The sequence below is a fragment of the Balaenoptera borealis genome (assembly GCF_965194805.1).
Source record: "Balaenoptera borealis genome assembly, chromosome: 5".
NCBI lineage: Eukaryota > Metazoa > Chordata > Mammalia > Artiodactyla > Balaenopteridae > Balaenoptera > Balaenoptera borealis.
This window is the reverse complement of record NC_138862.1, coordinates 4,035,628-4,048,415: the sequence shown is the minus strand read 5'-3', so window position 1 is coordinate 4,048,415 and position 12,788 is coordinate 4,035,628. Positions and strand designations below refer to the sequence as shown.

General features: G+C 53.2%; 1 protein-coding gene across 9 annotated transcripts in view; it reads right to left on the bottom strand.

The window, feature by feature from the left end:
- The window catches only part of C2CD2 (C2 calcium dependent domain containing 2), a 61,231-nt gene that overhangs the window by 4,161 nt on the left and 44,282 nt on the right, over positions 1–12,788 (bottom strand). For 4 of the 9 annotated variants that reach the window (XM_082392410.1, XM_082392409.1, XM_082392408.1 and 1 more), the window contains 2 exons: positions 10,554–10,681; positions 8,265–8,619 (listed from right to left, as the gene is read on the bottom strand). In XM_082392410.1, the coding sequence (XP_082248536.1) occupies positions 8,265–8,619; positions 10,554–10,681 (483 nt within the window). Of the gene's footprint in view, positions 1–4,863; positions 8,620–10,553; positions 10,682–12,788 lie in introns of those variants that run through there. The other 5 variants (XM_082392414.1, XM_082392413.1, XR_014244770.1 and 2 more) reach the window with 5 other exon arrangements.

Here is a 12,788-nt window from a genome sequence, read left to right as displayed (position 1 = left end):
CATTCCCAGGCAGGCATCTGGATCCCTGACTTTTAGAGATTCCCCTGGCCTTACCCACTCCCCATCATAAGAAGGCGTATAGACGGCAGAGCAGTGCTTTGTGCCCCAGGATGCTCGTGCTATTGAAACCAAATTCAGGACCCTGAGAATACGGTATTCACTTCCTTAGGAAATTTAAATAACATTTATTCTTCTGGGGAGGAAGATCTTTTACAACTCCAGATCCAGCACGTGTATATCAGGCTAAGTCACGTGAAATGTCTGTTACTTGATCACTTTAGACCTAAAACCCTCCATTTTGTTTGCTTTGACCTATCTGTATATGACGTCAAGTGGTGGAATATGAAATAGAAAAAAAATTAGCAGCAGCAGTGATTTCCACAGCAATGGCTCCTTAAAGGTTAAATGCCAGCTAACATATCAATGGCCAGAGCCCACTAACCTGCTTCCATTTTCAGAAACTAGTTTCACATCCTATGAACAAGGCCCAGGGGGATCAGGGGGCCCTTCCAGCCAGGCTGTGAAACCCATGACCATGTGCATGTAGGCGTTAATGACTTTGAAAGAAGAATGGCCTGACCATCTCAATAAGGAGCTTTATAGCTAATTTGGCAATTCATTCTTTTCATGACAGATCCAAAGAATACTTCAACACTTATGACATATGCAGAAACCATCCTGGTTTATCCAAACGGGAGGCTGGAAGGCATCACTTTGCTTTTCTACATGAAATGTAAGGACAGTTGTGGAATCTGACCCAGCCTTGTCCACAGACCTTTGCATAAGCAGCACTTACCTCGGGAAAAACAGCAGGCCCGTGACTTTAAGAGGCCATTTACTGGACCTGACCTTAAGGATGCATGTCCGAGGGGATATACATATATATATATGTATAGCTGATTCATTTTGCTGTACAGTAGAAACTAACACAACATTGTAAAGCAACTGTACTCCCATAAAAATTTTTTTAAAAAAGAAATTTTCCAATTAACAATGAAGAAAAAAAAGATGCGTGTCCTACTTGCTCTGCCTGGGTTAAGCAGCAGAACGCAGAAGCTCAAAGCTCCAAGGAATGGGCCGAATTTAATTTGGTCAAAGCTGTCCAAAAGATTTGTTTTTCATTTGCTCTTTGGATACAACCAACCTATTGCGAAGACTCATTCGGACATTTTCTACCATTATCTAAAGCTGGGAGGCGGTGTACAGGGGGGCTGAGGAAGGCTGGAAAGGGATGAAGCAGAAGGGTGAGTATAAAAGTGTCAGTGGCTTTAGGCTCAACGGGCTTCTCCTTGGGCCAGAAAGGTCTGTTCCCGGAGCAGTTCAAATCCCTGTAGGATGCAGCGTATCTCAAAAAACCACCGGGTAGGGTGTGTTGCGGCAGGGGTCACCACCACCCACGGGGCTTGACTCTGGACTCTGGCCAGTCCCAGGGGCAGATGCAGTGATGCCCAGCGGTCAGTGTCCCAGCATATCGCAAGTCCCGGGGCCTCCCAGCCTGACCAGGTTACCTCAGATCAGGGGGACCTAGGAGGTATTTCTGATCTCTAGGTACCTGCTTTGGGTTAAGCTTGGAGCCCCCAAATAGCACGTGAATGGGGGGCTGTCACATTGGAACAGAGGAGAGGAAGGAAGGTCTGATGGATCTATTCCGTTAACCTGGACCCTAATGCCACACCCCACCCCCATCTCCCCGGGGCAGGGGGCAGGGGATGGAAGTGTGGAGAGGGGAACAGACCAGTCCATCCCCCAGGCCAGCTGCAGACCTAGGGATGTGGAAGCCCGACAGAAAGAGGATCTCCCCTGGAAGGCTCCATCTGCAAAGCCCATTTCATACGTGTCCCTGTGCTGAAATTCAGTCTGGGGTCTGGAGCCAAGGTCTGAGGTGTGAGCAGGGGCGGTGTCATGGGTTGGATTGTGTCCCTCCAACATTCTTACGTTGGGGTCCTAACCCCAGCACCTCAGAACATGACCTTGTTTAGAGATACGGTCACTAAAGAGGCAATTAAGTTATAGTGAGGTCATTAGGACAGGTGCTAATCCAGTATGACTACTGTCCTTATAAAAATGGGAAATTTGAACAGAGACACGCAGGGAGACACCAGGTGAAGATGAAGGCAGAGCTCAAGGTGATGTTCTACAAGCCAAGGAGTGACAAAGATTGTTAACAAACCCCCAGAAGTTGGGGGAGAGCCTGGGACAGATTCTCCCTCGTAGCCTCAGGAGGAACCAGCCCTACCCACACCTTTATCGTGGACTTCCAGCCTCCAGAACTCAGAGGAAAGAAATTCCTGTTGTTTAAACCACCCCATCTGCGGTACTTTGCTACAGCAGCCCCAGGAATCTAACACAGACAAGAAAGGGGAGGGGAGGATCTGACTTAAGATGAGGGTCCTGAAGAACCAGCCACGTCCTCCTGTTTATCCTCAGACCCTGGACGCCCCGCGGAAGATCAGGGCAGAGAGCAGATGCTAGAGCAAGTCTTCTCAGCCCCAAGACATGCTGGAGTCGGGCAGCAACCTGGAAAAACTCCAGACGTCCAGGTCCCAGCCCTGGGGAATCTGATGTGAGGGGCTCTGGGGAGACATCTGGACATCAGCATCTTTCAAAAAATCCCAGGTCTTTCTAACATGCAGCTGGGGCTGGACACCACCCACCAAGGTCTGGTCAAACCGCCATCAGTACTTGGTATGTGGAAAACACTCTGCTAAGGACACAGACGTCAGCGCCTGGGACCAGACGAGAGGGCAGAAGGTAAGCAGTGCGTTCACTCTCTTTTACATAGTTTCCTGATGCCCCTTCGCGTTTTAATATCTCAGGGCCGTGCGGGACGGGGGGCGGGGGCATGGCAGCCTAGCCTGCAGGCCACCGCACCCGGTTCTGAGGGTCTGGCTTTGCACCCTGGATTGAGCGAGAAACCAGAACACAGGAACAGGCGAGGGGCAGCTGTGCTCAAAACTCCTTAAAAAGGGAGTCTGCACACTTCCGAGCGGTCGCTTTCTCTCGTTTAAATGACATTGCACCTGAAACGCCTAAACTTCGAGTTCTCGTCACATTAACATAAAACAGCAAGGACTTGCGTCCTGGGAGCAGAGCTGGTAGAGGAGACGTGTTGGCCATAACTGTTTAAACGGCCCTGCCGGCCGTGCTTTGTTTCAACAGCATCCCCGCCCCAGCCAGACAGCCCCACGTTGGCTGCGCTGCCCCGACAGGCCTGCAACGCGGTGTTTCTGTTCTTGGTCCTCACGCCCACCCTCTGGAGCAGGTGTGCTGTGTTGTTAACTCTGCCTGTTCCGCGTCACCGCCTGAACCGGATGCTGTCACGTGTGCCCTGGTGTGCATCGTCCTGAGGTCACGTGCATGGCTCACCAGGTCCACGTTTCCCCTAACTTGACACCACTCGTCATGGCTTCTATGGGGACGTGGGCTTCTTGGACAGAGGACAGTCATGTGAGGGGAGACACAGAGGTTTGCAAATCTGCAGGCTGGAGCCCCGGTTATGTCTCCCAGCCACCTCTGAGGGCGCTCTTATCTCTCGCTTACAAATAAGGAAGCAGAGACTCGGAGGGGTGACGTGCTCTGCCCTACAAAGCCGTGCTCTCAAGCCTGGCTCTTCCGTGCTGCTGAGGATGGCGTCTGAGCTGGAAGTGGCCAGTAGGCGTCTGGAGCGCCGGTCTGCGGGTGGCCGCTGGCGGAGCCTCTGGAGGGCGAGATGGATGCGGCTCTCAGAGGGATCGCAGAGCAGAGCCCTGCTCTCTGGGAATGACTCTGACAGGCTCTCCAGAATGATGTCAATCTCCCGAGAGGCATGCTGGCGGCCTGGGTAGGACAGAACATTCTAGCAATGTGAGCCCATCTCCAGGGTCCACAGATTAACTCATCAAACATGAAGAATAACCAGCACAAACAGAGGTTATTCCATTTTCATGACTAAATAAAAATGTCATCGTCCGTTGAAACTTGGCCAATAAAGCACAACGACCTTTGGGGTAAGTAACGCCGGAAGGACAGGGCCACAGGTGGGCTCAGTGGACGCCAATCTGGCCGCACCGCAGGCGAGTGTGAGGTCGTAACTCAGACGGGCGAGTGCCCCCTCGGCTGCTGGTAGGCGGCCGTGACTAATGGACATCGGAGCTCGGTTTCCTGGGCCAGTTTGCCCAGAGCGCCCAGTGACTCCATCCCAATACTGAGCTGAGTGCTGCAGGGAAGGCTCCTGGTCGACGTGGTCCAGATCTCCCATCAGTGCCTGAGCTCTAGGAGACAACCCGGAGTGCGGTGGGTGGGCTTCATCCAATCACTGAATGCCTGAGAACAAACAGGAAGGCTCCCGGGGCGGAGATTCTGCCCCAAGACTGCGGCACCAGCTCCTGCCTGCCCTGCAGATTTCAGACTCGTCAACACGAACCGGTTCCTTGAAATACAGAACCTATTGGTTCTGCTTCCCTGGAGAACCCTGACCGAGAGAAGAACTCTAGTTTGGTATGTCACAGTTGACTCTGGGCCCACAGAATCTGTCACCCTTTGCTGATAGGGAAATTCACATCAATGGGGCAAGGCAGCTGGGGCCGTTTGGATTTAATAAGCCCACCTCCTTCACTCTGGGCTACCTCATCCACCCAACAGGCAAGAAGCAAGACTCAGACCTCACTCCCAATCTTAAAGATGCCTGAAGGTAAGATCTGGAAACAGGTTATGTGAAATTTAAGGCAAATAACCAAGTCTTAGATGGGACAGGGAAGAGAAAAAAAATCTTTCCCGGGTTCTAAAAACAATCATAAGACTAAAGGTTAATAAAAAAAACAATCATAAGGCTAAGGTATAAACAAATATATGAAGGAATTAAAAATAATTATTCTAAATTATAGCTTTAATATTGCAAATATTCCCAAATTTATTCCCACTCATCTCAGTTTAACAGACGTAAATTGCTCATTGAAAAATGCATCTTAACATCTTATAGGTAGGAAAACAGTGACCAAAAGCAACCTTATAAATTATAGTTTGTTGCCCAAAGAACAGCTTTAGATTACAAGGGGAACCACGAAAGGCCCAATTACAGAAGTGACGACTTTTTAGAACCAAGGACAATTAAGGGAGTCGGTCTGCCTGAATCTCTTGGCGAGGTTGTTTTGTCGCGTCAGCTGACACAGGGATGCCTTCCCCTGAGACAATAGCCCTCTACTACCAGACCAGGGCACTTTGAAGGAGGAAGATGGGAAAACTGGCATCTGGGGACAGTCAAAGTGGAAAGCGATGGGAGGGAAAAGGAAGGGGGGAGGGGTTAACTTCCGGCTCAGTTATGATATGTGCTTTTCTCATAGCAAGGCTATACTTAATTAAAAATATATATATAAAAAACAAAAATAACTTACTGTGTAGGCAATTAATTCTGGTTGGCATAGCGATCCTCTTAAGTTTAAGGGGATGAGCAGGAGATGGAGAGAAGGAAGAGGTGAAAAGAAAAGTTTGCAACAGCAAAATCAGAACGAGAGACGGTAAGAGTTTGAAGCATTTGCGTTATATACAACACGTGACGTTACTGTGCAGGGTGCTTGGCAAAGTTTGTTTTTGTTTTCCTTTTTAATATTTTTCAGAGTCTGCACCAATGCTTTTGTTCTTACTTGTGGTAAAATACACATAACATAAAATGCACCATCGTAGCCAGTTCTAAGTGTAGAGTTCGGTTGTATTAAGTACATTCACATATTTGTACCAGCACATCAATGCTTTGTTAAGCTAAAAATGAAACCAAATTGGAGGAATGCATTTCCTGTCTTGCCTGCATCATAACCATATGTACAAGGAACAAGGACTCTCCAATCAGCAGAGGTCCAGGGGAGTTCTAAATAGGCAGTCTTGGAAAGCTAGAGCCAACTCCTTCCTATGACAGGAGATGCAGGTGGTTCTTGAACTGAAAAATAGGCTTCAGTTTACAAGGCAGAGAAAACTCCACAGAGCTGCCCCCTAGATCACCAGTGTGGAAAAAATTCTGGTGGAAAAGAAAAACTATTTGGTACCCATAAAGCGTAATCACCTAAGGTTCTGACAGTATCTCGTAGAGATGCCGAGTGCAAATCTCTCAGGAAACAATGGAATGAAAAGCAAGTTTTAAAACGCTGCCAAATGTGTCCCTTTAAAAACTCCCGGGTCTGTGCAGCGCTAAGAGCGAGGTGCATGACTGCTGGCTCAGCGTCCGCGCGCGGCCCCAGCTGCCAGGCCTCAGGGTGCAGCACAGGGCACGCCTGCCGGCACCAGGTCCCCAAGAGTGAGGGTGTCACCCACCTGGCCGGCGACGGGAGAGGAGCAGGGTGGCCAGGACACAGCAAGGACGGAAACCCAAGGGAAAGAGCTCCCCAGAAGGGACAGCAGAGGGAGGGAGGGAGGGAGGGCAGGAGGGACGGGAGGGAGGGCAGGAGGGACGGGATGAAGGAACGGCGGTCTCGGAACGGACCTGGGGTGGTGAGGCTCGGCCTTCCAGAATGAACGGACGGCAGGAGGGAGGGGCGGGTTCTGTGAGAAGAGGAGGTGGGCTGCTGGTCCATCAGGTCACAGACGGGGCAGCCCACCTGCACCCCACCCTGCCCAGCGCCCACCTGCCTTCCTCAGGTCCCGGTGAGCCCCCTTGGGCTGCTCTGACCCCAAGACAAAGCCGAGGCCGGGGGGCGCATGCCGGGCTGTGGACCAGCAGCCGGGCCACCTTTTCCATAACAGAAGCCAGGGAGCCACCACAGAGCGCAGGGCTCACCCCCACGCTGCTCCCGGCCACCCGACGGGGCGCTGGGGATAAGGCGCCAGGAGCGGGCAGCGGGCAGACAGAGTCCAGTCTTCATCGCAGGGTCTGGAAATCACATCCAGGAATCCTGCTCCGTCCTCTCTCCCCTCCTCTTCTTCTGCCTCCACCCCGTCTGTCCCACTCTGCTCCGGCGAGGGGGTGGGTCATGGGGGAGCCCAGGAAGCGAATGGGAAAGAGGAGGGCAAGGCAGGAAGCCGACCTTCCCTGGCAGGGCTCTCGGCTCGGGCCCGTGGACACTGGGGCCATGTGATGCTGCAGTGGGGTGTTGAGCGCCACCCCTGGCCTCCACCCACTGAAGCCCCAGCACCCTCTGTCCCCAGTTGTGCCAACTGAAACGGTCTCCAGCCATGGCCAGTGTCCCCCGGGGAGGGGGCACGATCGCCCCGCGTAGGAACCACTGGTCTGCGGCACCAAGAACAGAGCAGCAGGAGGCAGAGCAGCTCCAAGGTTCCCGACCCGAGTGGCTGAGATTCCTAATGTCTACACTCGCGGGGGAGCCGGGACTTGGTGCAGAGTTGCACCCAGGACTGCTGGTTTGGCTCCGGCCCCTGCCTGGGCTCTCCCGTCCTGTCCTCTGCACTGGGCTCTCCTATTACCGCCTGGACGGTGGGGTTCTCGGGGAGGTGGGCACACGTGGTGGGCACATCCCCATTCACAGAGGAGGGAGCTGCGACTCAGTGAGTCTCGAAGCCTCACATCTAGAACTGGCCCGAGCCTCTGGACTATATTCCCTCGGCAAGTATCTTCAGGTCACCATCGTGCCAAAGCACCGTCTGGGAAAAACTGCACGCGCTGAAGACATTTACAGATTTAGAGCACTGATTTAGCGCTAATGGGAAACAGTCGCTTTTCCTAATGCAATGATTCCCTCACCACTGCACACATATTAAGTTAATCGGCTAATTTTCTAGGGAGCTCATCTCCCCATGGACCCTGTTAGGGTCGAGTGGGGACGTCTGGTTTGCTTTCCGTTGGAGGGAGGGGTCTGAGAGGCACACAAGGGGAGGGGTGCCCATCTCGGCAGCTGAGGGAGCCCCGGTCTCTGCCCGGCTGCCCTCTTTGGCTCCATCGTGGTACACAGCTCTCGATGACCCCTCTCAATGCTCTGGATAGTTCTACCCCTGCGGGGAGGAGTGCCCAGACAGAGGAAGGGGCGCTTCTAGCCATGAACACAAATTGCCTCCACCAATGAAGAGAGGTGACCCGGCCGCTCACACTCGGAAGGATTCTGAATACAGCCCGCACCCCCTACCCCTGCCCGTGGGCTCTAAATGGGCTCAGATGCTCAGCGCAGGTGTTCCTGTAGGTGTGGGGGCGCTGAGGATGGGGTGCCCTTGTAGAGGAGAAGGGAAGGAAAGCAGAGGGTGAGAACTTGCTTAGCCTGGAGACTAGTAGGAGAGCAGAGCCGCGGGGTGGTGGGGAGTGGTGGGGAGTGAGGGGGCATGGGCAGGGAGGGCACGGGAGGGGCTGGTACCTTTACGCTTCTGGGAAGCGCCCGGCTCCAGCTCAGACACACTCAGGGAGCTCTCTGACCGCTCATCCCCAGCGGGCTCCAGCGGGGCCTGGCCGCCCCACGCCCCGGCCGGTGGCTCCTTCTCCGAGTCCCAGGAATCCAGCTCAGTCTCCTGGGGCTCCAGGGCCAGCCGGGCCCCTGCTGGGGTCTCCTCCTCCTCCTCCTCCTCCTCCTCCTCCTCCTCCTCCTCCTCCTCGGGTGGGGCAGCGGCCACGGCCGCCCCTGGCTGGCCCGGGCCATCCTTCTGGCGGGTGCTGTCCATGGAGGCCGCGTAGTCCAGCATCAGGGAGGCGCCGTTGTCCTGAGATAGCGAGGTCTACCCGGGGGCGAGAGACAGAGTCACGGTAAGGAAGATGCCAAGGATACTTGGAAGGAGCTGCGGGCGAGGAAAAGCCTCAGCAGCCCGGTCCGAACATCCTGGCTGGCGGTTTCAGCGTCAGAAGGCGCCCCGGCCCTCCAAGGAGGCAGCTAAGGGAAGCATGGGCTGAAACGCAGTGGACGAAGGTCTCCTGTGGCAGAGGGTCGGCCCGAGGTCGCAGGCTGGAGGGGTCTGGGGGAAGAGCATCCTTCCTACGTATGGGATGGCAGACAGGGTGACAGAGGATGTGAGCTCTGGAGTGCCAGATTCGATTTATCTTTAACCTGTGTTCCTACAGCATTTTTGTGTTTCCTGCAAGGAGGAAGTGACCGCTATGCACTTTGTATCCTAAGAATTATATTTACATGTAAAAGAGATGTAAGTGCTTGGGGGCTGGGAAAGTGGTTCGCTGGAGGGCAGGGAAGTGACTGCAGGGACATGGCGGGGGTACCTGGGGGCCGGTCTGCTGTTCCTGATCTGCTTGGCAGTTGGACAGGGGAGTCTGCTAAGTGACAGGTGACAACTGCCCTTTTCTGAGCCAAGTCAGGAGTGCCCGCTGACTCAGTTTGGGACAATTTTATCATCAGCAAAGATATTAACTGCAGTCGGTTGGATGGACTAAATGATCTAGAATAAAATCTCAGAGAAGGCACAGAGGAGGAGACGGTCACGAGTCTTGTCCTTATTTCACTCATTTATTTATTCATCCTAAAGAAAACCCAACCATTGGGCCAGGCGCTTCCAGAGACGCCATCGCCCCCTGCTGGCTGCCTCTGGAAACGCACTCAGGAAGCCCAGAGACTCACCTGGCCCCTGGACACTACGGCCACATTGGTGACTCACCTCTGACACCTCCCAGGACCTGTTCTGGCCCCTCTCCCAGTAGCCAAGGGGTCAACTGTCATCATGCCCTCCCGTCCCACCCTCTCATGCCCTCAAAGTATCAACCCACCCTCCGTGTCCAAAAATTCACCTTCCTCATCCCCTCCCAACTACCAAATGTCCCATCCACCCCTCCATTGCTCACATTCTCCTTGCCTGTTCTGAAATGTTAAAAAGAGTAAGGGGGGGGCTTCCCTGGTGGCGCAGTGGTTGAGAATCTGCTGCCAATGCAGGGGACACGGGTTCGGGCCCTGGTCTGGGAAGATCCCACATGCCGCAGAGCAACTGGGCCCGTGAGCCACAATTACTGAGCCTGTGCATCTGCAGCCTGTGCTCCGCAACAAGATAGGCCGCGATAATGAGAGGCCCGCGCACCGCGATGAAGAGTGGCCCCCGCTTGCCACAACTGGAGAAAGCCCTCGCACAGAAACGAAGACCCAACACAGCCAAAAATAAATAAATAAATAAATAAAATTTAAACAAACAAAAAACCCTTAAAAAAAAAAAAAAAAGAGTAAGGGTCTGTAATGTGGGCCCTTGCCTGCCCGGGGTCCACCAGGGACGCCTTGCACCCGCCATGTGCTCTGGACAAAGGTCACAGAGCAGGAGAAGGAAGGCATGGGGATCAGGATGAGTTTTAAAACAAGCTTCGTTTCTCTGATTCTGAAAGGCATAAACATTCACTGCAAAATGGAAACGGTTTGGAAATGTGTGATGTGTGAAGTGAAAGCTCCCCAACATGGGGCGGCCATGAGGGTGGAGGTTCTGTCCCAAAGGGGAGCTGACATCATTGCTGGTCTTTCTCTTTCAATAATTTGTCTTCACATGATTCACCCACCTTTCAACAACCAGAGCATCCCCGGTCAGAAACGTTCACGTTTCCTTCCTCAACAGGATAAGCTGCATAAACGAAATACCACGAATAGCCCCTCGTAGGTGAGGGAATGTAACCTGACACCTGGGGGTGGAACTCGCTGGCGCTGATCAAGGGCTGGGGCCGCGCGGCTCACCTTGGAGACCCCAGATATGATGATGGTGCTCTTCTTCCGCGGGGATTTGAGCTTCAGCTTCGAGGACTCGCTGAGCTGTCGGATGGCGACTTCGGCCACCGGGTCGGCACCGTTCAGCACCAGTAGCTCTGCCGGAGGAAAAGCGGACGTGAAGCACATTAACAAAATCTGAGGCTTTGACAGGAACTTCCGGGGTGACGGATTTGGTCTTTAAGCAGGGGTTGGCAACTATTTTCTGTAAAGGGCCAGGCAGTGACTTTGCGGGCAGCTGGCCTGTCACAAGTACTCCACGCTGACTTGGAAGCTAGGAAGCAGAGACCGGACGTAAAAGTGTCCACGGCTGGGTTCTGGGGAAACTTTACGAGCAGGACAGGTGATGCCTGGGTCTGGAGCTGATGCTCTGTGGTTACACACGCTCACCGAGGTGTGCGCTTCAAATCATGCACTTTAATGAATGTAAATATGACTCGATTGAGGTGAAAAACAGAAACCTCTGAGCTTTGGGGAGATTGTGAACTTTGAAAGGCAGCGCAGCTACTCCCTGGCCCTCCCAGGAGTGGTCGAACACAAAAACTAGTGTTCAGGGCGACCGAGGGCTGGTTCACAGAAGCTGCTTCTTCCCAGGGTTAATTCCACACCTGGGCCAACATCCGGGGAGTGCTTAACACGGACCTGCGCCCTGCAAAGAGCTCCGTGCACATTATTTCAGGTAATTAACCCCAAGCCCTCTGAGGGAGGTGCCTTTCAGTTTCCATCTGAGAAATGGGGCAGGTAGGAGACAGCCAGGTGGGCGGCGGAGCTGAGATGCCCGGCCAGGTCTCTCCCACTCAGAGCTGATGCTGGAACTCACACTAAGGTGTCTGCTGCTGCAGGAAAATGAAAAGGACAATGGGATTAAGGGGCAGGAGGTTACCAGGAACTTTTTCTCAGTTTGGCCTCGGCCTGCTGACAACAGATGCTACATTTTTGTGTGTGTGTGTGTATATATATTTTAACGACTTAAAGCGTACACTGATATCCCACAAAAGGAAGATCAACTTTTTTTGGTAAACATATACACATAAAATTTTATGATAACTTTCAGTTAAACAACAAAAAAATTTATGATATCAACTCAAAGTAGTAAAGGAAATTTTACTTCCTGAGAATTTTTTTGTACAGAAAAAAATTTCTCAACTTAGAACTTCCTAGAAAATGTCTAGGTCAATGCCAGGAGGGTTTGGAAAGACCTTTAAGAGAAGGCCAGCCCAGCATCTTTCTCGGAAGTAGAGGTGGATTTGCTTTCAAGAAACTAGGCCTGTTGGAAGTGATAAAATGGAAGAAATCCTTTAGGAATCGCTGGATGTAAGATACTGTTAAAATCTCTGTAAAAACACAGATGCTCCATTTCCCAAGGCGGCGGCGAGGGACCAAGCGGCTGAGAACTCTGCGGCTGCCGACGCGGGGGGAAGAGCGGGACGTGGTGAGGACACCTGGGGAGAGGGCTGCGCTGTGAGTCCCAGGCCTTGGGACACCAGTCGGGGGGTCGCTGAGCCCAGAGCTTCTGTCCGTCCTCAGCGAGCCCGGCCAGGCGCCAGCTGGGCCTGAGGAAGCAAGCTTGCAGGGCTCCTGGCTGCACGGTGCGGGCCGGTGCCAGCACCCACAGACCAGAGGTGGAACCACAGCGGGGACGTCAGCCCGGGGTGAAGGGGCCCCCGTGGTACAAAGCAGAGCTGAGAAAGGGCCCCCGGGAGCGGCCAATGAGGGGCATTGCTTCTGTCTAGGATTTTGCAGTTGGGGGGACCCTGCAACTTCTAAACAACCAGGGAAGCTCCCCCAGGGAAAGAGGCAGTTTTCCACTTCCGCCAGGTTCAGAGGACACACGGCCATCCCAAGACAGCAGCCATCAAACGAGAGCTGCGTGCCCACTGCCTGCTCCCCCCGTCCTCTCCTGGACATTGGCAGGATCAGACACAGGACTCAGGGGACGGGGGTGGGGAGAAGCTGCCCACCCGGCCCTTCTCAGCCTGCAGGTCACACGTGAGCGAAGGGAGAAAATTTAACCCCCAAATTTAGATTATGCTCTGATTCCAAGAGACAGTGACACAAGCGGCCATGAAAGTGGGAAATCTGCATCCAGAGTTCCAGGGGAAACGAATCCTATTAAACAGGTTTCAGGGGACGGTGGGGGACAAAATAAATTGCCTTTATGATTATGTCCCCTGAGTCCTGCTTATTTTATGACATCCGTGTTAA